Source organism: Condylura cristata, unplaced genomic scaffold (assembly GCF_000260355.1).
Source record: "Condylura cristata isolate star-nosed mole 26May11 unplaced genomic scaffold, ConCri1.0 scaffold00032, whole genome shotgun sequence".
NCBI lineage: Eukaryota > Metazoa > Chordata > Mammalia > Eulipotyphla > Talpidae > Condylura > Condylura cristata.
In genome coordinates, this window is record NW_004567133.1 from 4,229,340 (window position 1) to 4,252,364 (window position 23,025).

The 23,025-nt window shown below is 48.4% G+C and overlaps 1 protein-coding gene across 1 annotated transcript in view; it reads left to right on the forward strand.

Annotated features, from left to right (window-relative positions):
- The window catches only part of LOC101621832 (myosin-16-like), a 30,820-nt gene that overhangs the window by 3,386 nt on the left and 4,409 nt on the right, over positions 1-23,025 (forward strand). Inside the window, 23 exon segments of the mRNA XM_012731638.1 lie at positions 597-705; positions 2,328-2,405; positions 2,408-2,458; positions 2,461-2,550; positions 3,053-3,080; positions 3,195-3,343; positions 3,725-3,859; positions 3,862-3,989; positions 5,430-5,571; positions 5,574-5,599; positions 6,864-6,984; positions 6,987-7,036; positions 8,572-8,613; positions 8,615-8,693; positions 9,384-9,469; positions 10,499-10,571; positions 10,795-10,996; positions 12,132-12,219; positions 15,819-15,899; positions 15,988-16,300; positions 19,793-19,913; positions 20,193-20,427; positions 21,307-21,427. Coding sequence (XP_012587092.1) covers positions 597-705; positions 2,328-2,405; positions 2,408-2,458; positions 2,461-2,550; positions 3,053-3,080; positions 3,195-3,343; positions 3,725-3,859; positions 3,862-3,989; positions 5,430-5,571; positions 5,574-5,599; positions 6,864-6,984; positions 6,987-7,036; positions 8,572-8,613; positions 8,615-8,693; positions 9,384-9,469; positions 10,499-10,571; positions 10,795-10,996; positions 12,132-12,219; positions 15,819-15,899; positions 15,988-16,300; positions 19,793-19,913; positions 20,193-20,427; positions 21,307-21,427 — 2,548 coding nt within the window.

Genomic DNA, 23,025 nt, shown 5'->3' on the forward strand with positions numbered 1-23,025 from the left:
GTGTAGTGTTTGACCCATCTTTGCTTCTAGGTATTTTATGGTTTCCATTCTTATGTCTAGGTCTTTAATCCACTTCGAGTTGATTTTTGTGACTGGAGTAAGGCAGTGATCTAGTTTCATTTTTTTGCATGTAGCTTCCCAGTTGGGAATTTATTTTTATTGGAAAGTGAACTGCTATTTAGAAATTACCACTAACTCCCAAGACAGAGAGGCAAGAGTCACATCTCTGCAAAATGTCTCTGGGATCAAAAGGACTTTGGAGAAGAGAAGCATGGGTCAGAGGCACTTGGGAACACAGCGAGGAGTCTTTGTAGTTTAGGAGGTATTTTAACAAGATCCCACTGCAGTTCACATAATTCTCCCAGAAACCAGCCAAGGAAGCCCTTGTCATCCCTGCTTCAGAGGGAAGGCACTTAAGCCTCAAATGGCCTCCAAAGCCCTTTCCCATCCCAAGTTGCATGGTGGAACTTGGCTGGCCCAGGAAGTGGGCTCATGGAACATCAGACTCCAGTCCCTTCCAGGACCCCAGAGTGTGTCAGACACTGCCATGGCTGTGACAGTAGTATTCCTTACTGCTGTTGTGCACCACCCTAGAGACTGTCACCATAAAGGATGACATCCAGCAGATGAAGCCACCCAAATTCTACCAGGCCAACAATATGGTGGACATGACCTTCTTGAACAAGGCCAGCATCCTGGAAAGATGCTTACTGACAGGCAAAGGTGAAGTAGGGCTGCTTCCAAGGCCAGCAGCCATTGCAGATTTCCCTCCTCAGACAATGGTGACAACTGCAGCTTCCTCTCCTCATCCTACTTAAATGCCACTTTTACCCCATATTTAGGCCCCCAGCAGCACAATGGCCCCAGAAGGTGCCTAGAAAGTCTCTAGAAACTCTTGGGGATATTTCCTGGGCCTGCAAGCTAGTGGGAGCATCACCAGCCTCAGTCTGGGAAGAATCACCTCTGCCCTAGCTGCGTTTGGAGCCTGGGCTGTCTGTACTCCATGACCAAGCTCAGGCTGGTGTTTGCTCAGGGTCCCTCTGCAGCCCTGGCCATCCTCTCAGGAAAGGCCACACCATGTCTTTAGCCAAGGGACTGAGGCTCTGTGGAGTGCAGCCCGAGAGTCAGCATAGGAAGTCCCCTCTTCCATCAGAGGATCCACCAGTTGACCCCTCTGATGGGCTGGGGCTGCTCCACAACCCACTGCTTGCCTGTAGGGTCCCTTCTGCAATGGTTGTGGCTGTGGTGGGAGGCAGAGGAACGAAGCCTTTCCTTCTATTCTGACCAAAACAGGGACTTAACTGGTTTCTGGGCACTTGTCTGCCCCACACCAAGGCCCACAGACAGGGCTGAAGGGAAAGGGTGACTCAGTGGCTGGCACCCTGGGATGAAACACTGTGTGTCACGCTCTCAGCTCTTTAAGTGGGTTCTCTTTATTTTCTCTTTGCTCCTCTTCCTCTGGATTGCTTTCTATATAATCAGGTTCCTTTTAAAAATTCAACATATTACAGCTCTTCTAAGAGAAGCAGGGGGTGTGGGTGGGCAGAGTGTTTTTTCTCACTTGAACCAAAGTGTAAATTTTAAAGTTGAATTGAAAAGTGGTACAGGTTGGGGGCATCAGAGGTCAACATGAGTGTCCAGCAAGGACAAGGAAAACTTCAGACCCACAGCTGGGGACCCATCGATTTGGCCATTTCTGCCCCATGCACTCTCTCCTCAGTAACTTTCTTTTACTTCTGCATTGATTTTTCTGATTTTTAATGGGACCATTTCATCATAAACTTACCTTGAAGTGAAAAGCGAAGCTGGAGTCTTAAGAGCAGATCAATCAAACCCAGCTGCCCACCAGTAGGGGGTTGTGTGTGGCCACAAAGGGAGGGCTCTGCAGCTGTTAAAACACCCCAGAAATCTCTCTGTGAGCACTCACGGAAAATCTCTGACATATTAAGTGCAAAAAGCGAGGTATTAAGCAGTATTACTGAACACTATATTTTGTTTTAAAACCAAGGCGGGTAGGTGAGGACATACGAACAAGTCTCTGGATTTGTTTTTATACGCATCAGCTACCACTTGAGAGGAGGCCCAGGAAACCAGGTATTCCCTGTGGGAGGAGGGGCAGGTCCTATACCTGGGAGGTGGGGGGCAGGGGGCATTTTGCTGAGTAGCTGCTGGACAGCAACTGTGTTATCTATTCAAATAACTAAACTGAAAGTCAATGAAACAAAAACATGTCAAAGGGAGGACTGGTCTTGCTTACTGAATAGACTCAGATTCAACCCCCCTGACCTCCAGCCAGGCTCCCTGTTACTGGCTGGGGCTTCAGAAAGGGCCATTTTCTTTCCTTCCCCTCAAGACCTTATCAGGCTTGTTCTGTGTGCTGGTCAGCCCTTACAGGTAGCTGCCCATCTCGGGGCCAGAGTGGCCAACATGCACAAGGGCAAGAAGCCCACGTAGATGCCGCCCACCTCTTCCCCCCCTCTGACAATGCCAATTTAGACACTGGGCCACAGAAATTCCTTGCCCTTGCAGCCCCAAAGGCTTTAGAACTAGGTGCAGCCCACTCCCAGCACGGACACCTCCCCCACCCCCTGCCCACCTCCAGTTGAAGTTCTTAGATAAATGTTGAGTGAGCGCATTGGGCATTTGCCTTACCTCACACCCTGTCTCACAAAAACATGGGAGGTCAAGTTAAGTAAGTCAGGTTAACAATGAACTATTCCCTGAATGATTTCTGTCACAGGGCCTAGAGTCCTGTGAAATGATTTTATTACGATTTCTTTTTATGTTATCAATACCAGTGGTAACAATCAAGGTGGGGGTGGTAGGAACAGAGATCTCAGCCAATTCTTGGCCTTTTCATTAATAGTGTTACTTGCAGGTAACCATGGACCCCACAAGATCCTTGTGTTCTTGACCAGCGATAGCTGTTACAGTCACTCTCCAAGCTGGGTAGGAACTAGGGAGCTGTGGATGGTTTGGAAAGATGATGTCAAATACCCAGTTTCGAAGATTTCCTAATTATGGCTTCCTGATGCTGTTTTCTTCCCAATAGAAAGCAAAAACCAGTCTATGCTAGTCACGTAAGTGTCCCTTCTGTCCCTCAGTTTGTATATATGTAATCAGCCCAGTGTCATATACTTATAATTAAACCTTTTTAAATTTTGATGGGACATTGTATGGAAGTCTGTGGGCAGCAAGTGGGCTGAGCAGGATGTACTGGGCTTCAGTCCTGAGGAGAAGACCAGAGGGTACAAGCTGACTGGGGGCATCATGCACTTTGGCAACATGAACTTCCAGGAGAAGTCCAGAGAGAAACAAGCTGAGGTAGACACCAGAGAGGAGTGTTAGGTCAGGACCATTCTAGAGGAGGCAGCCAGTGTCTAGGGTTGATTGCTCTCCAGGGCTTTGTGCACATTTCAGACACACCAGGCTCCATAGAGGCTGCAAACCAGAAATGGCCCATACCCAGACTTCCATATTCTCAGAGAGACAAGCCAGACAGTCAGAGACATGGTTTTGGTGTCTGTACTCCGCTTTGGGGTCTATACTTGACCTTGAGCAAGTGTGGAAACCACCACAGACATCTGTTTTCTCACTGGCAGAAGGAGGTCTCCTCCACCCCACCCCACTTCCTTCCCTACACACAGTAGATGGTGCTGTGCTTCTCCTGGGCAGGACACCATCTTTCTTCCACTCATCTGCTGTTTCCATCCCTACTCAGCAGCTAACAAAGTTGCCCATCTCATGGGGTCTCAATTCTGGAGAACTCCAGAAGGCATCAGCCGGCCCCAGGTCAAAATAGGCAATGAGCTTGTGCAAAAGGGCCAGGACACTGAAGAGCGCAGCAACTCCAGTGGGGCTCTGGTAAGGCCATCTACGACATGATGTCCAAGTGGCTGGTGGTGTGGATCAGCAAAACCCTGGACGCCAAGATGCAGAGGCAGTTCTTCCTCAGGGTGCTGGGCATCACTGGCATTGAAGTTTCTGAGGTGTGCCTATGCCTGCTTTGGGGTGGCCATCCTTCTTGTATAATAAGCTACTTTTCACCAGGGTTCTCATATTTCTCATCTTGGACCAGGATGGGCTTATCATGGTTTGTTGCTACACTCTGACTTTTAAACCCCAGAAAGTCCTACTTGTATAATGCCATGTCACAAGAGTTGATTGTTAAATTTTTAGGAATTTTGTTAGCCCAATGTGATCATGTTGATACAGTATTTACACCATGGAAATTGACCAACACAACAAATCCAAGTTTTTTTAAGAGAGAAAACTCATTTCCCAGCCAAACACTGATAACCTCCCAAGACTTGCCTACACAAATGAGACTCAGGTCTTATCATAAGATTACTGCTGTGGGTAAGGAAGTTTATCTTCACGATCAGAAGCAGCAGGATTAGGAGTCAATAGACTTGATTCTGGACTCAGTTTGGCTGCCATTGGCTGTGTAGCTTTAGTAAAGTGACTACCCCTCTCTGAGCCTGTCTTTACAACTCTAAAATAAACAGGCTGACAGATGGTCGCCACGGTACTTTTCAGCTCCTACTACTAGTGTGGCTTCTACTAGCCACACAAGAATTTCTAAAAATAAGCTTAGACCAGTTCCTTTCAGGTTCTAAAAGGCTATTTGGCCTATGTCTACAACAGAATCATCTGATCTTATCGGCGAAAGAAACCTGTGCTCTGGAATCCCAGGCAACCACCGATGGCTAGCAGGGCTGGGATGAGGGAACCATGGTCAGCAGCAGAGTGCAGTACAACAGACAGACAGGGTTCAAGTCCTTGCTTGCCATTTTGACGCTATGTGCCTGTTTCCCAAGTATAAGTGGGGACATTTAATCATTCTTGCCAAGAAAGGTGTTTTGAGCTGATTCAGCTTAGCCCAGGATCTGGCACAGGCAGGTGCTCAATGAAAACTGTGATTATACTGACACTTCTGCTTCACCTGTTTTCATGTGAGGCTTCAGAATGGGGTTTATTCAGGGAAAGTAGTCTCTAACTTAAAAAAAAAAAAAAGGAGCCTTGTAGACCTACCACTTCACCCTTTCAATCTGTGGATGAGGATGAGAGGGACTGCCCAAAGGCACACAGTGAGTCAGACCCACAAAGCACAAGTGATTTCTTTTCCTGGGGGCGAAAAAGTGTTGTTGTTTTCAGGATGATTTGCATTAAGCACCCAGGGTGGGAGTCTGGGGGTCTGGCTTCAGGTCTGGGTCAGCACTGTGTGGCTGGGGCAGTGCTCCAACTGCTCTGTGCCTGTGTGGAGGAGGGGGCTGGCGAGCTGCTTCTCCATGGGCCCTGGTGGGGAGGTTGGTGTGCAGGCCTGAACTGCACCTGCTGCAACTGGCTTGTCACAGGGTCCTGGGAGAGTCTCCACCCCAAATCCCTTCTGAGGCCTCTCTTTCGGAGCCCCCTCAACCCTGCCACAGCTCCACAACTTTGAGCAGCTGTGCATCAACTTCACCAGTGAGAAGCTGCAGCAGTTCTTCAACCACCTCATGTTTGTGCTGGAGCAGGAAGAATATGAGGGGGAGAACATCGACTGGGTCTTCACTGACTTCGGTCTTGACCTATAGCCTGTATCGACCTTCTGGAAAAGGTAAACTGATTCCCTGAGGAAGGCTGGGCATTTCACAGGGGCCTTCAGGGAGGTGGTGCCTGGATGTAGAGAGATCAGCAGCACCACTGATTATCTTGGTTGGTGTGACCTCTAGCTTCCTCTATGCAAAACTGTCGCACTGTCGCAGCAGCAACCTCAGTGGCTATGGCTAGGTGGGCTGCTATGTGCCTCAGCTCACTGGATCATTACAAGTGACCACATGTGGGGGATGATTTGTTATAACCATTTCTCAGATGGGGACAATGACACACAGAGAAGAGAAGTCACTGCTCCAAGGTCATGCAACCTGTGAGTGACAGAATGAGATTCTAATCCCAAGCTAATAGCCTCCCCTCTAATCACACCATAGAGAATGTGTTAGCAAGTGGACTAGAATATACATTGTTGATTAAATGAAGGAAAGGAATAGGGAAAAGGCACTGATGAGACAGATGAACAAATTTAAACAAAGTCTGTCTGCAGCATTGCCTCAATGTTAATTTCCCATTTTCATTACTGTACAGTGGTTCTGTTAACATTTGGAGATGTCAGATGAAGGGTGTATAGGAACTTTGCACTGTCTGTGCAGTATTTTTGCAAACCTGAAATTATTTCAAAGAAAACTTAAAAAATAAAATAATATATTTTGTCCTTAAGGCTTGACTCCAAGCAGCCAGAAAATCTTATCATGGAGGCAGCCAGGGGTCTCTGAGCGGGCTCAGCCTAAAGTTCCCAGGAAAATGGGGTGCCCAAACACAGGCTGTGTACACAACTCCCCCAGCCCCCCAACACCAACAATTACCTCTCTGTCCAGCAGTCACAGAGCCTGAAATGTCCTCCTGCTTGAGCTTTGAGGTTAAGGATTGCCTTCTTCCGGAGACATATTAAGCCATGAACAGCATTTCTGAGCTCACATTTTTGTAAGAAAAGCTGCATAGAGCTCCTAGGTGGTCAGGAATGTCACTGAGGAGAAGCAAATAAAGATAATAACCGGAGAAGGGAACAGGCATCACTGACTTCTCGGTTTTTCTGAGAGCCATTGTGTAGGTGAGGTTAGCATTTGGGACTCCTGGTCCCTTCAGGCTCCTGCCTTCCCCTCCATTGGACATGATGAATTCTAGCTTCTTTGGAGTCTAAATGGACATGACTTTCTGCTTCCTGGCTGGCCGCATGTGTGGGGCACTCTGCTCCCAGAATAATGCCATAGTGGCTTCTTTGAGGTCCGTGGCCTCCCCTAGTGGCACCCATTCCTCTTTCCTTCTAGCCCATGGGCATCTTCTCCATCTCAGAGGAACAGTGTGCCTTTCCCAAAGCCACTGACGCCATGCTCAAGGTGGTCCTGTATAATAACCACCTGGGCAAGTCCAACAACTTCCTCAAGCCCAAGGAGGGAAGAGGCCCGAGGCCCACTTCGAGCTTATCCACTATGCCAGCCCCGTGAGAACCCCTTCAGCACTCCCCCTCCTGTAGCCACCTGCTGGTGTGGCCCACTCCTGAGACACCCTTCCCAGCCTCCTGCCTCCACACGGCCACAGTTGAAATGTTTTCTCATCACTTCTCCCACTGAAAACTCCAGAGCAATTCAGCCAAGGATGCCCCCTAGAGAGCAGCCAGCAGTTTGTGCCAGGTCCACACCACCCTCTGTGTCCATGGTTTGATGGCTGAACTTTGGTCATGGTCAGAAGTGACATTTGCATAAATAAATAATCTATGAGCCCATTAATTATTTCCCAATTGAGTAACTTATCTCTCTGATAGCTTGTAGCCACTAAACCAAGGTGACATCTACAGAGTGACTGTGTCACTCAGGACAAACGTAGTCCTTAGGAAAGAGAAATTCAGTGCAGTCAGGACTCTCAAGTTCTATTTGAGTAACTGATCATGAAGACAACATTCATTCAAACAGCTTATAAAATCTGTTTACTTTTCCTAGAATTTTGGAATTGTCATACATGCCAATACCCTTGTTACCACCAGTTTGTTGAGCTTTTATGGGTTTAAGAGCAGGAAAACATCAGCCTCAGGACAGAGCTGTCAGAAAAGACTGAGCATCTGTGTCAGGAGGTTATGATCTCATCTAGCCATAACAATGCCAATTACTGCAAAGTGGATGGTGCTGACACACTGGAGAAAGCTGGCCGGGCTGAACTGGTGTTTCCCCCCTCATCTCCCACGTAGACTCAGAGGGTTATGAATTTATAGCAACAGAATATTCAAAGTCAAATGGACCTATGCACTCCCAAGAAGATCTACAATATGGCCCAGAGATGACAAATGACACTTTATAGAAGATGGAAAATCCAAAAGCTTGGGCTTCTCTCATCTGCTTCCCTCTGAGAGGCGCCTTCTTCTTTGCTTCTCCAGCTGGGGCCACAGCATCAATGGGAAACAGAAATTAGTGGTTGTCCAATTATCTAAACCCATGGAACCCCCAGTACTGAATGGATGGAGCCTCACTTCCACCAGACAGCAGCTCAGGGGTTGTGTACTTCTCAGCAAGAAGAGACCTGACAACCTTGTAGAAAGCTCATTGTGTAGCTCAAGAGAACACTGGTCAAGGCCAGTCACTAACAGTAAGGACTAAACCTGAAAAAATATCAGTCCAACTATGTACAAGAAGACCCAGGGGCCAGGGAAGTTAGAATTGTTGGAAAAGCAAGACCTGGAAGAGAAGGTCACAACCTGACAGACAATAGTGAGGAGTCCTGGTTTGTCAGCAATGCTGAGATAAGGTATTCTGTACAGGCAAACTGCAAATGCTCAAGAAAGCCATTGATAAAGTCTTCACCTTAGGCTGGGGGTTCATGAACATCTCAGGACCCCAGGCAAGTCAGCAGGACAAGGACTTTGCCAGAGCTTCAAGGTGGATCCTGGGGTCCTGGTGGGCAGAGCTGTAGGCAGAGGTTCTGGCTATGGGACTGAAAGGAAAAGGTTGGGCCTGAAAGGTAACCCTGGCATTTACCCCCTCCCAGGTGGGTTATAACATGACAGGCTGGCTGGAGAAGAACAAAGACCCCCCTGAATGAAACAGTGGTGGGCTTGTTCCAGAAATCAACCCTAGGAATTCTGGCCCTTCTCTTCAAAGAGGCTTCAGGTATGGCTGACACCTTATTGTGTCCAGTCTTCCTATGCTAATGCCCTTTGGTGGCCAGAATAGGATATAAAGCTCTCTTATTCAACTTTTGATGAATGAATGATTTAGGTCATGGAAGATGCTACAATAAAAAGATGCAGATGCAATCTGGGGGTTTCCATTAACTGAGCTGATCACTGGGTCTACCTCAATGCCAGATAGGGAAACGGTGCTTTAGAAAAGCTAATACCCACACACTCTGCTTATTTTATGCTCCATGCTCTCTTGTCTGTGGGGAATGCAAAGGCAGCTCTTCCTCCTCCCTCAATGGAGGCTGCCCAGTGGAACTGCCACTCAGCATGGCAAGAATTGCAGATCTCCTAGGGCTGACATTTTCACTACCAACATTCGTTCTCTAGATGGCCTGTGGGCTCTTCCCAAGCAATGGGAACATTTTGTCACATTGAACCCTAAATCAAAGGTTATAGACTTTCCAGGGAGCACAGCACTCCTTTTGACAACTAGGCCACAGTCAGTTCATTCTCCCACTCCCCAGTAAAGCTCACGAGTAGGGCCCTACTTCCTCTTGTCCCCCAAAATAGCCTTTTTTAAAGTCAGAGAATGCATGTCCTTTGACACAAGGCAATTAATGGGACTACTTGCTCCCTTTGCTGGGTACTAATGTGAACTGTGTTTTTCTCTCTCCTTTAGCTAGAAACAAGAAGCAGGAAAGAGGGTCCTCCTTCATGGCAGTCTCTAACTTCTACAGGGTGATGGGACTTGCTCAACATGACAAAGTAAGATATCAGTGTATAAGGCTTTATGTCCTAAAGTTGACTAGCAGGTATCCTGGACAATGTTAGGGCATCAGTAGAAGCAGTTTCCAAAGCGATAAAGGGTGGCCAATGGGAAAATGTTGTATGAAAGGTTTTATTACTTCCCTAGGATCCTAAGTCAAAGGGAGCCAGGTCAGAGCAGACAGAGCAGAGGAGCAGCAACCGTCCAGTAGGGAGGTTAACCATGGACAAAGGTTCTTTTTTTTTTTTTAATAACAATTTATTTTACATTTTTACATTTTTTTTCCATCTCAATTGTAGTCCCCACGGTTTCCCATCACCAAGTCACCCGTGTGCCATCACCATAATCCCGTGCACTTCCCTCCCCCCCCCCCCCCTTTTTTATCCCATTCCCCACCCCACCCCCACAAAGGTTCTTTTTTTTTTTTAAAGATTTATTTTTATGTATTTATGCCTACCAGCCAGAAGTACAGGGGGTGAAAGGATTCACCAGTGACAGAGTGAGGAGCACAACAGGAGGATCCACTGAAATCCACTGCTGAGGGGAGCAGCGGGTGAGCCAGGAGGGGTCTGCCACACCATGGGGTCACCTCCCTGGCTGGGGACCAAATGTATGCTGCAGTGGCTGCAGAGAGCTTCATAGTGTTGCACTTTAATATCTGCACCACCAGGGAGGCCCCACAATGGTTCTTTCTACCACCAAGATTCTACAAAAGCCAGCGCTGGGTCATAGGGATCCCATTTCCTGTAAAACATGTCAAACCAGGCAAGTCACTGGACTTCTGAGAGCACTGTTATCCAATGAGCTTTCAGAGATGATGGAGAGGTTCTCTTCTGCCCAATTTGGCAGCCACCGATCAACAAAACAACCAATAGCTAACCATGGCTAGTAAGTACTTGAAAAGTAGCTGGTATGACTTAAGAACTGAATTTAATTAATTAAACTGAATAAAGAGTTTACTTATTTTGTATTGGTTTGGTCTCACAACACCAACACCAAATTGAACACTCTTTTTCTTTTGCTTCCAGCCCCAGGTGCAGTTAAAGCAGCTGATGACCACCTTCCACACCACCACCCATTTTGCCCTCTGTTTTGTCCCCAGTGAGTTCTCCCTCCTGGGAGTGCTCAGGATTTGGTGTTTGTACCAAATTACTTCCATATTTAACCATCAGGGATGACTGGGGCAAAAGAATGCAACCAAAGAATCCCCAACAATCATGTTCTGGCTGCTATGTAAAGCAGAGTGCTGCTCACCCAGCCAGAAGTCACACTGAGGAAAGCCTTTGGGCCCTGGCTCACTGGTGGGAGATTTGGGGTCCCCTAGATCTTGATAAGAGGAGACTGGAGTTGATGACATGGCTTCCCAGTTCAGCCTCCTTGAGTGCGCCGCCCTCAGGGGATGAGGCCTCCCTCTTGTTGAGTGTGGTGGATGCCCACCTGTTCACGCACCAGTTGGCTTGCAACAGAGTCCTGGAAGGCATCTGCATTTGCAGAAAGGGCTTCCCAAACAGGCTACAGTACCCAGAGTGAGTGGTATTTCCCTGCTACCTAGAGTACAGTTCTCCACTTCCAGAGATTGACTGGTAGAATTAGTCGCACTGCAGATGCGATGATGGGGTACTGCTTCACTCTCACTACTTCAGTACATGCTGGCACAGTCCTCAACTGCCAGCTCCTCTAGTTCTTTGCCTGGGGGCTTTCCCTAGCTGCTGGAGCCTGCTTTGCTACCAGACAAGCTGAAAGTATCAGGAATGAACAGGTGGAGCAGGCTTCCAGCAGGGACAAAGGATGGCTGTGCATAAACATGTCAGTCCCTCAGCCCTCTGGGGGCTAACTTGGAGGTGTGTTCCATACCAGCTTTCAGCAGTGTGCTGGTAAAAGACACTACAGGCTTAATAAAAATTATTTGCAGGGTCTGCCCATTTCCATGCTATAAGTATTCCTACCAAGATTGATTTTGAGCCATCAATGTAACAGCCCTGAATGTGGGGCTGCGAAGAGATGCACACAGTTGGCTCTTGCAACCTAGTGGGTGCCAGTTACAGCACACCACCATTCTCAGGGTCCCCCAGCAAGTTTAAGTTGGCGCCCAGGTTGCCCATTGTGATAACTGGCTGCATAACATGTCTTTTATTGGCTTCCCACCCCACATCTCAATGCTGCCACCTCCCAAATAAACAAATTGCACATGAATCCTTGTCTCAGAGACTGCTTCTGCGCAACCCAAACTTAAGACCCCACCTTAAGGATGATTTTACTTCTCCATACCTACTCACTAGAACATATGGCCATAGATTGATGATGCAGGAAGGGTCAGTAGAGCCCTCTGAAGTCTGTAATTGGGGAGGGATGTGCCCAACTTCACAAAGGGGGCTGCTGACAGGTCTGGAAAATGGGTGCATTTCCTCTTCCTGGACCAGTGCTCCTTTTTCTACTCTCAGTTCTATCAGGAGAGAACTATTTTGTGTCTTCATTTTTAACAACACCTCCTCTCTAAATACCGACCCCTACCAACATTCACTCCCCAAAGCCTCCCGTCAGTTTACCTGTCTGCGTGCTGTGAGCACCTGTAACACAGGTCTCACCCTTGCTCCCAGGCTCTCTGACACACCAGGGGCTGCCAGCTTAGAAAGAATGACTGTGTTATTTCTCTCCTACCAGGTACCAAGTCTTGAACCCCAAAGTCATTCCTCAGGGCTTTGTGGACAAGAAGACCTCAGAGTTGCTGCGCAGGTCCATCCACCTGGATGTGAATGAATACAAAATTGGACACACTGGCTAGGGTCTTCTGATGGTGCTCCCTCCCTGCCCGCTCTCAGCTCTGTCCCAAGAAGATGGGCTTCCAGGTGTGAGTACCAGATCAGCAGTTGACCAGTTGCATGAGTTAAGCACGCCTCTCAGCTGCTGAGAGCCTCAGTGTCCTCCTTGGAAAATCAGGATTGATAAAGCCAATCTAATGAGACTGGGGAGTGATTAGCAGCAATGTGCATGAAAACCCAACTCATACAGAGTGATACCTAATGAATGGTAGAATATTCTTAGTACTGCATGAGTCCCAGACTTCTAAGAATAAAGTCAATCAGAATAAGGTCCCTGGATTTAACCAGCAGGATGTGTGTGGGTGGGGTTGGGGGTGAAGCACCACAATCTCAGCCGACCCACACAGACAGCCCTGGGCCCTGAGCTGGCAGGTGAGTCAGGCTGACATAGGCAGCAGCCTCCTGGTCTTGACTCATGGGGCCTGGGCCATCTGTGTCTGTCCTACTTCCTGGCCTTGCAGAGTCCTGCTGGCATGGTAAGGGCCAGCCAGGCCAATGGTGTGAGGTAGACATGACTCCAGACTGTATCCCAACATGAAGCCTACTTAAAACCCAGAATTTAATATTTGCACCCCTTTCTTCTCCTTCCGCACACCCCCGGGTATAGCCCTTGTCCTGAATCTTGATGCTAAATATTCCCTTACCTTTAAAAAAAAAAAAAGGTTTGTATACACATATGGTTTTGCCTGGTTTTGAACTTTATGAAGTCTCCATACGTTCTTCCGTGACATGTTTGTCACTTGCCAACATGTTTCTCAGATTCATCCTTGTTGGCCACACCACTTATTCGTTCCTCTTGACCTTGGATAGTGAAAGGGTTGCTCCTTCTTTTCTGCAGTTACCAACAATGCAGCTGTGAACATCCCTGCACACAGCCCTGACAGGAACTTCTCTAGAACTAAGTTCTCATCCTTTGCTATATATTAGAATCATCTGGGGAGAGTTTTGAAAAAACAATACCTGAGCTGTGCCAGAAATTTAAATCACTCTGCCCAGTCACCAGCATCTTTCCAAAGCCCGCCAGGTGGGAGTGCAGGGTGGGGCATGGTGCAGCCAGGACAGAGAGACAAGCTGAGGAGGAGTTTGCTGTTGCAGGGTGTACTAATACGGACCTTGACAAGGAAATGCCGCTCCAATTTCCAGAACTGCTGTACCAATTCACCTTCTCCTTGACCCTCATCCTTCTGTACCTTATGTGTCGCAGGTGAGAGAAGGATGAAAGGCATCTTATAATGGGAGCTTTGCACTTCTCTGAGGTTGGATGTCTCCAGCTCCTAACCTACATTGCAATGCGAGCCTTGTTTTCCTGGGATGAGTCCCAATCACGCACAAAAGCTGGATGCCCAAAATTGTGTAGCACTGATAAAATTCTCCCTGTTTACTCACCCACGATCATTTTCCCTCTTCCCATGCCCAGATCCCATGTGACCATGATTAGTTACTGTCCTGAGGTGGCTTTGAGAGAAGGACCCTTGGCATTCTGCCTGCTGGGCACTAGCCATGGCAGTAAGGATGAGGATGGCTCATCACAATTGGAGCTTCCTAGTTATCAGAAGTTCTTTTCCATCCTACCCACTTGTAACCTCCTTTCATTCTTTCATCCTTATAGCCACCCTCTGGGGGAGGGATCAGCTCCATTTCAGAGATGAGGAACTAAGGTTCTGAGATGTGAGAATTGTCCAAGTTCCTAGCTAGCAAGTGCAAGGCCAGGGCTAGAGCCCAGAAGAGACTCCATGAGGGAGAAGAACTGGAGGCTGCGGCTGCGACTGCAGCTGGCAGTGGTCTGTCCACTGGAGGTGTCCAGCGGAGTCAGCTATTTCCAAGAGGCTCACATATCAGCCCCAGGCTGGCTCTTTTGACTCTTTTTTTTTTTAAAGATTTATTTATTTGTACATACAGAACTGGGGTACAGGTCAGAGGCTCAGGGGCGGTGAGAGGCTTCACCAGAGACAGAGTGGGGAGCAGAACAGGCAGATCGAGGAAGCACACTGCTGAGGGGAGCAGCGGGCGGGCCAGGAGAGGTCTGCCACGCCATGTGGTCACCTCCGGGGCAAGCGGGAATCGAACTCATGCGGAAATGGCTTTAGCTTCTCAGTGCAGTGCTTTAACCCGCTGCGCCACCAGGGAAGGCCCTCTTTTGACTCTTAACGAGACTTCTGGACTTCAGAACTTCAGAAGTGCCAGGTATTCTTTCGAGCAAGTATCCTGGCCAAGGTCGAGGACATGCAGGACAAGTGTCTTGCAAAGACAGTGTCGGCTTCGGGGTTTCCTCATGAGGACTGAATTCAAGAAGATGCTGGACTGAATTCAAGAAGATGCTGGATTGAAGGTAACACTCACAAGCACCAAAAGGGCAGGCCACAGAAGCCCTGCACATACACACAGAATGGCCAAGACGCCGCCACACTGTGATCAGCTCATTAGTGACAAGCAGCAGGAAGGGGAGAAGAGAGCGCCCGTGTCTCCTCGGGCCGCTCCAACAAAGCATCCCATACTATGCCTGATAATCACAGAAATGTATTCTCTCACAGATCAAGTCACAGTCTGAAAGAAAGGGGCTGAAGAGTCCTGCGCCCTCTGAAGCCTCTAGCAGAGGCTACTTTCTTGCTGCTTCCATCCTGCTGGCCTCAGCCATTCTTTGGCTTGTGGCCACTGCTCCAATCTCCGCCTCTGTCTTCTGAAGCCTTCTCTCTGTGTCCAGGACACTGGTCAGTTAGGATCAGTGTCCCACCCTACTCCAAGATGGCCTTGTCTTAACCTAATGACAGCTGCAAAGATTTATTTCTAAACGAGGTCAACTTTACAGGTGACAGTCACTGGGGGTTAAGACTTCAGCATATTTTTTGGAGATAAACACAAATTCATAACAGAGACCACCTAATATAACCTTCTCTCAACAGTGTTTAAGTCATGTTCACAAACTTCCCCTCACTTGATCTGGATGGCAATGTTGTGACAGGGATGTGCCAAGAGTCGCCCTCATTCTACAGAAATGGAAGCTGAGGTCAGAAGGACTAAGGAATTGGGCCAGGTTTTTGCAGAAATTGAATGAGGACCCAGGAACCCATACTTCAGACCCCACCTCACAATCATGTTTTTCAGCCATTTCCCTCACATAGCCATTAGAAAATAGCTTGGATGTCTATGACTGACCAGCTCTTTGTGGTTATAGTATTAGTAACAGTGATGGATAAATAACAATCATGAAGCCCTGAGGCCCGCCAGCAGGTTCTCCATGACCCCCATGAAAGCAGGCACACCTGTTGGGGCTGAAAGTCAGCCCCCACCCAGGGCCTTGGAACATAGAAGATCCTCAACAAGCGACAGATGAATGAAGCTGCAGGGTACAAGGAGGGGTAGACCCAGAGGCTGCACAGATCATGGAAAGAGACTAGTGCTGATTTGGGAAGGGAGCAGAGGAGAGGAAATACCGGACGGACTGGGTGGTGTGTCTTGGCCCCCTGCTCTCTGGGAGGGACCCAGCCAGACACCTGCATGTTAAGCCCTGTAACACTGGGTTCTACTGCAGAGGTGGCCTGAAATCCTCCAGCGGAACATGCACAAGTTCCTGAAGCTGAGTTCTGGGGGTTGGTGGAAGCTCTACAACAAGGTGGGTGCTGAGATACCATGACAGTCAGGGACTGCTGCTACCTGTGGGCTGGGGGGTCTCGGTCCTGTATTGGGGTATCTCTTGGGAGTGGGAGGTTACGGATGCTGCAGGGATGTCTGAAAATGAGGGCACTTTGGAGATGAAGGAAGAGGGTGAGGTTGAGTCTAAGGCAGAGACCTACCACTGCCAAGCCTACCCAGCAGTCTATGGTAGTGCTTACTGTCCATGTCAAGCTACTCCTGAATGTAGCAGCACATCAAAAGATGAAGGCCAAGGAGGAGGAACTGAGAAATGCCATGCCAAGACACAAGAGCTGATAAACAAGGTCAAAGAACTGGAGGAGAAGACTGCCAACTCTTCTCCTCCAGAAGAGCCAGGAAAACGACCTCACCATTCCAGCTGTGGGCTGTATACAAGTCCTGCCAGGGAGGAAGCTGGCAGCTTGGCAACTGTCCAAGAGGCAGACCTACAAAAGAGAGAGGGAAGGAGAGAAGCCACGTCCCTTCCCACCACTGGGGATTCTCAGCCCTCACTTTCCCCTCATTGCAATGTCATCCTTCACCCAACTACCAAAAAGTCGCCATCATAGCCTTATTGTCCCACAACAGCAGACTGGGCACACACGGGGCCTGCAGGGATTGTCCAGAGACAGCAGCCACAAGACGTGGTGAAGGGGCTCTCCTGGGATGAGCGGAGCTCTGCCTGGGGCCTTCAGCGACTGGCCCTCTATTCTTTGCCTCCTTTGCCGGCCAGTCAAGTGCAACACAGCAGGGAGGGACAAATGGGCTGGTTTCCATGGGGAGCCCCTGCATTACCCCTCAGACTGAAACCCTCCTTGTTTTCTAAGGGGATTTCTCACAACCTCAAGATGCCTGATTTTTACATGCCTCATACAAGGTAGAAAGCATTTAAAACCTGATTGGGGTCCCAAGTGTCCACACATGCCTTCCAGGCCGTGAGCATGTTAGTGCTTGCACCATCCCTGTTTCCCCCAGAGCTGTCTTTTAATGTTGTTTTCCATACACTCTTAATACCCCCAAACATGCTCAAGTTGAGCCCCTTATTTTACATTTGGGGAGACTGAGGCCAAGTGAGGACCACAGTAATGAAGTGCCTTCATGGTCTCCATCCCCTTAACTCCCCTTTTTTCTCCATCCCCCTTTTTGTTTTTCAAAGAACTAAATTTCAGCAAAGTTGTGTCATGTACTAAAAGTCTGTCATGTACTAAAAGTCACCAGCTGGCTCCACCTTCTGACTGTGGCCAGTTGTAGTCTTACACCACTGACCTCACCCCACCACTGACCCCACCTTGGGGAGAGCCCTGTAGATGCCCAGGACACCAAGTTGCTGCCCGTATACTTTCAGCAATTTCACCTTCCTCTGCATTCTGGTTCCCTCGTCTCTAAACTGTAGCTTGTAGTTACAGTAACACCTGCCTGACTTGCTTCTCAGGGTTGTTATAGTGAGGAATGTGGATGGAAAGTAATTCGCCAACACAGAAGTGCTAAATCAACACTACGAGTCATTTGGGTGAGCAGTCCACTCCCCACTGACAGATGAATTCATCAGCACCCCAGGCTCAGCAAATGAGATGCAGAGCCTGGGCTGACAGTGTGTGTGCCCGAGTGCCCTTGACTCATTCTGGACCCCTGATGCTAAAACCTGAAAGTGCATCTGACTATCTGGAATCTCATTAAGAGGCCAATTTGATGCTGCAGTTCTTGGGAGGGTCCTGAGATTTCCCCTCCTAAGCATTTCCAGGAGATGCTGCTGCTGAAGATGCTGCTCTAGGCACCACATTCCACACCTTGTCACATACCCTGGGAAGATTAGAGCCAGCCCCGTCTGCTCTTGGGACACATTAGTTTGGACCTGTCGGGCTAGTCTGCCTTCTTGGTGACGGTCTTTGGGGCCCCTATAGTTGCCTGAACCCCTGCCTTTGACTGGGGCTTGCTTTCTTTCCTCAAGACCTAGAGAACCTGAATGATGCAGAGGAGCGCCTGACCCAGAAGATGAAAACCAAAATGGAGCTGGAGAGCCAGATCTCGGACATGCAGGAGTGGCTAGAGGAAGCGAGGGCATGGCAGCCTCACTGAGTGCCACCAAGCACTGGCTGGGGGGGAGCTGAGCGAGCTGAAGTGGGACCTTGAGGGCCTGGAGCCCACACTGGCCAAGGCAGAGAAGGAAAAGCAGTAAGGAGGCTGTTGGGCTACTATGCTCCTCTCTGGGCCGGGGAGCCCCAGGACACCAGGCCCTGATCACGGGGCTATTTTTTATTTCACTTAACATGTGGCTCCTCAGTCCACCTTGCTGCGTCCAGTGCTCAGTGGCCACACAGGCGAGTGCTGCTGTGTTATTACAGAAAGTTCTATCAGGCTGAGCAGCTAAGAAGCCTGAGCACTATTCTCACCATGGGGCCATCGAGGCCTCCTTGTGCCTGGTTCCCAAGCATCTGGGCTGGCTGCCCTCTCACAGAACGTTCTTTATCAGCACCATGTCCACACTTTCCCCTTCCTGGAACAGGCAATCCAAACATTATGGTGGATTTCTGCCCAAACAAGCAATTGTTGACCATTCGGCAGCTCAGAAAGAGCCATGGATCCTGATGTCATCCTGCTGGCCCTTGGTCCATGATCCCCTTCCTGCCTTTGCAGGAGGGTGAGGGCCACTGCGGGGAAGGGACTCACTGTCTACACCTGTGCGCCTCTAGCTTTGCTACTTCTGACCTCCAAGGATAAGGCTTTGAGTAGCACAGGTTTCAGCTGGGGGTTCTTGCCACTCCCTGCACCCCCAAGATTCTGACTTGGTTGGTACATGGCCTGGACATTGGCACTTCTCAGGCATATGGGTGACTCAGAATGTAGCCAAGCTGAGCACCTTCTCCTAGAGAAAGATCCTCTTCCTTCTTTCCTCCCCATGGAAGAAGTGTTCCCAGCCTTAAGGGTCCATCTGACTCCTCCCCCAATTTACAAGCCCTGAATCATAAGGTCCACAACCTGACTGGGGACTTCTCCTTCCGAGAAGACTCCAGTGCCACATTCCAGAAAGAGAAGAGGGCCCTGGGGGGACTGCACCAGGTAGGCACTGCATGCTTCTCCTGGGGTGGAGTGGGTGGAGATTAGAGACCGGAGGCCCTGAGTTTAAATCTTGGCTTTGTCTCCCTTAGCTGGGGTCCTTAGGAAAGTCAAGGAGCCTCCCTAAATCTCATCAGTGAAATGGTTATAGTCACATCTTACTACCCGCCTTCCAGGTTTCTTGTAAATGGGGTGACTGTTTAATTTATAACCCAAACTAGGACAGTTTTGAGAGTCAAAGAGGGCAGCAGTCATGAATCAGGATGGTCCTGGCATACTGGCAGGTATGGCCCCCAGAGTGGTAAGGCTGAGTGGGGTATGTGGAAGTGCCCCATGATTTCTAAGGCATAAATAAACCCTGATAGAGAGGCAACAATAGGCAAGACCTTTGGGGATCATGAGGAGACCCCTTACTTTTCAGGTTTAGGCTCCAGCACAGAGTCAGCTCTGACTGGCCATCAGTGCACACAGGTGAAAAGGGAGCGCTGAAAGCCAGAACCAAACAGCGGAGCCTCGCCACCAGGAATCTAAAACAAGTCCTTCCCTCTGCTGCCTCTGGAAATACCCCCCTTAGAATGTGACTCTCAGCTTAGACTGTGATTCTCAACATTAGAGTCCCATTCGTAACAGTCAATGCTCCATATTCAGGCAGGGTGGTTATGTCCTATAAAGTCATCACAAGTACTGAATTAGCAAAGAGTGAACCACTGCTTGTAGGGAAGCACAGGGTTGTGTTACTGTGAGCTTCCCATCACATTGCACTGACTAACCAATGTATACACATTCAGTTAGGACTAATATTTGACTTTGTTTCATGAGTGCTACCTGAAACACCTGTGTATCTTTCCTTCCGGCAAACCCTTGATGACCTGCAAGCTGAGGAAGACAAAGCAAACCGCCTGACCAAGAGTAAGTGCGAGCTCAACGCCCAAATCCACAGGTACTACACTGTGCTGGGGCCCACCTCCCATGCCAGGTCCTAGTCTGACCTGGGCCACAGGATGTTCAGATACATTTTGGGAACTGGGGACTAAGACATCCCCTTGGGCATGAGGGCCTTTCTGATGCCATAGTTATAGAGTCAGGTCCCCCTTGGTTCCTTACTGGATTCTGACCCCACATGCCTTCTCTACTCTCGCTTGTTTTCTTGTCTCCACAGCTGGAGGATAACTGGAAGCAGGGAAAGCAAATCTGAGTAGAGGTGGAAAAGGCTCAACAGATCGTGGGAGGCTGAACTGTTGAAGCTGCGGCGGGAGCTGGAGGAAAGCGAGGCCCTGCAGAGCAAGGCCACAGCCTCCATGCTGCACAGAAAGCACATGGATTCCAGGGCTGAGCGGACAGAGCATGTGGAGGACCTTCAGAGGGTGAAGTACAAGCTAGAGAAGGACAAGCAGGTCAAGCAGGCTGAGATGGATGACCTCAATGCCAGCCTGCAAACTGTGCAGAAATCCAAGGTGAGGGAGGACCTCAAGGAGGAGTGGTGGGAAACCACAGCATCAATCAACTTTCCAAATACTCCCCTCACCCCTGCAGGCCTTGGGCATGTTTTTCAACATTTTGAAAGGAACCAAGGGGAATCCATCACAGGCCCTGCTGACTGGGTGTATAACCTTGGCTGGGACTCATAACCTAACTGTGCCTCAACTTTCTCATCTCTAAAACAGGAGTAATAATGATCCCTGCCTCGCAGCACTGTCTTGGGGGCTACAACAGTCCTGGCACTTAAGAAAAGTGAGTCATTACAATTAGCATTATGTCAGTATGACTATATACTCAAGGAGCTGGAGACTAGGAAAGACGAGATAAATGCAAACACTGTCATGATGGGAAAGCAATATATGGTGAGAAGGAAAATTAAGAAAGCTATTTAATATGCATTTACCAAGCACCTGACACCTGAAGAACTTTCTTCTAACACAAGGGAACAAGGGAGGCAGGCTCCAAAGGAGAACAGGGATGGTGCTTTGAGGATCTCTGTTCCAGCCAATTCATGTCCCCAAGCTTCACAGTCAGAAGGCATCTTCATGGTTCGTATTTTATCTGGAGACCCCTACTCTAATGCTAACACTTTTCCTTAAATTGCCCCACTGCCCTTTCTTTTTGGGTGAGGTCCACCGAGGCCTTTGAAGGCTTATGGAAGGACAACAGACCAGAGAGTAGACGCTACAAACCAGCTCAAAGACTCTGGGTTTATGTTGGTAGATTGGTGAGCTTTTGGGAATTTTGGAGACAGGGACATTCTAGCCTGGGAGGCAGAATTAGGGGTAGCCCAGTGCAAGCAAGAGGACCATGCCTGGGCCTTTCCATTTCCTACTGGACTCATTCTTCCTGAGCTGTTGAGTGCCAAGGCCCATGTCCAGAAGCTGGAAGATAGCTTAGTAGAAGCCAATGCCAAGGTGGCAGAGCTGGAGTGAAACTAGGCAGAAGTTAATGCCATCAGGATCCGCCTCCAAGGTGAGCCCACTCCTCCCTGCAGCTTTCTAAGGAACAGTGGGGTGGAACAGAAATCCTCAAGGAAACTGAAAGTGCTTTCTTGCCCAGAAAAATTCACATCTCCTGTGATGAGACAAAGAAATTGTATTCCACCCACCTAGTGTTCCAAGTAACATGGTTACAGTGTAAAGTAGGGAACAAAGCATTTTTATATCTGTTCTCTGTGATCCCACCCACCCTGTGAGATCAATAGGAGAGGCAATAATACTAACAAAATACAATTTTCAAACACCTAGAAATACAACCCACATACAATATAAATCAAACATGTGCCACTAATGAAGGAAGCAGAAAAATTACAGCTGCCTTCCGAGAGCATTTAAGGGGCAGCGATTTACATAGTCAGGAAGGGAATGTTTTAAACTTTGCTCAGTTAGGTGCAAACTGTTTACTATCCTGTAGGCCAGTAATACTGTAACCACTGGGTTTTTGTTTGTTTTTCTATCATAAGAAATACTGTTGCATCTCTAGGAAAAAAGTAACCTGCAACTGATAAACTAGTAAACATCTAAGTTTGCTCTAACATCTAAGTTTGCTCTAACCAGGAATACATAGTGCATTTCCTGAGGGGAGAAAAACTCCAGTTACCAAACCTCCAGTATAAACCTGCAGCATCCATTGGCCTTATTTTCTACATCCTGAATATTTTTTTTAAATCAATACCCCCACTTAATGGATAGGAGAAACAAAGTTCAGTGAGAATGTGACTTGCCCGTGGCCACAAAACTAATGACTTTCAGAGCAGAACCAGAAAAACCTGCTCCTTCTTCTCTGGATCAGGCTTCCTGGCCTCTGGCCCCAACAAACCATCCACAAATGACACAAGTGCAGGTTCTGAGGTCACAATTCACACAGTCACCACTCTCTGCCCATTGTTTTCTCCAAATTTCCTTGCCACAGCCCTGGGGTGAAGGCTTGGACATGTGAAGCCCCTCACCCCAGCATGTCACCTGGACCTGGCAGCTAGTGAGCACTACAGTTACTCTGGTTCCTCCTGTCTTGACTTCAGAACTTCCTTAATTATTCTAATGTCTATTTTATGAGACATAAAGAAACTCCTCTCCCCACCCCACTCCCATCTCCAGAGGGTTTCTTTCTACACACTACAGGACTATCTTTATACCTGAAAGAGAAAAAAAAAAGGCTGGAGGGAAAGTCACTGTAGGAAAAGCCCAGTGACACTGCAGCCATGGGCTAAGCCTCCCACACTTAATTTTGAGCTAAGTCATTATGTGGTTTGTGTACATTTATGACAGCTTTATTAAGATATAATTCAGATACCATACAATGCACCCATGTTTAGGGGAAAATTCGATGGTTTTTAGTTATGCAACCATCACTATAAGCTTAAAACATTTTAATCACACCCCAAAGAAATCCCATGACTTTAGTAATCACTTCCCTTTTCTCTTTAACTTCATCCCCAGTTAGAGGCAACAACTAATCCACTTTCTGTCTCCATGGATTTGCCTCTTCTGGATATTTCATTAAAATGGAGTCATACAATATATGGTCCTTTGGCTTCTTTGCTTAGCTTAATATTTCCAAGCTTCATCCAC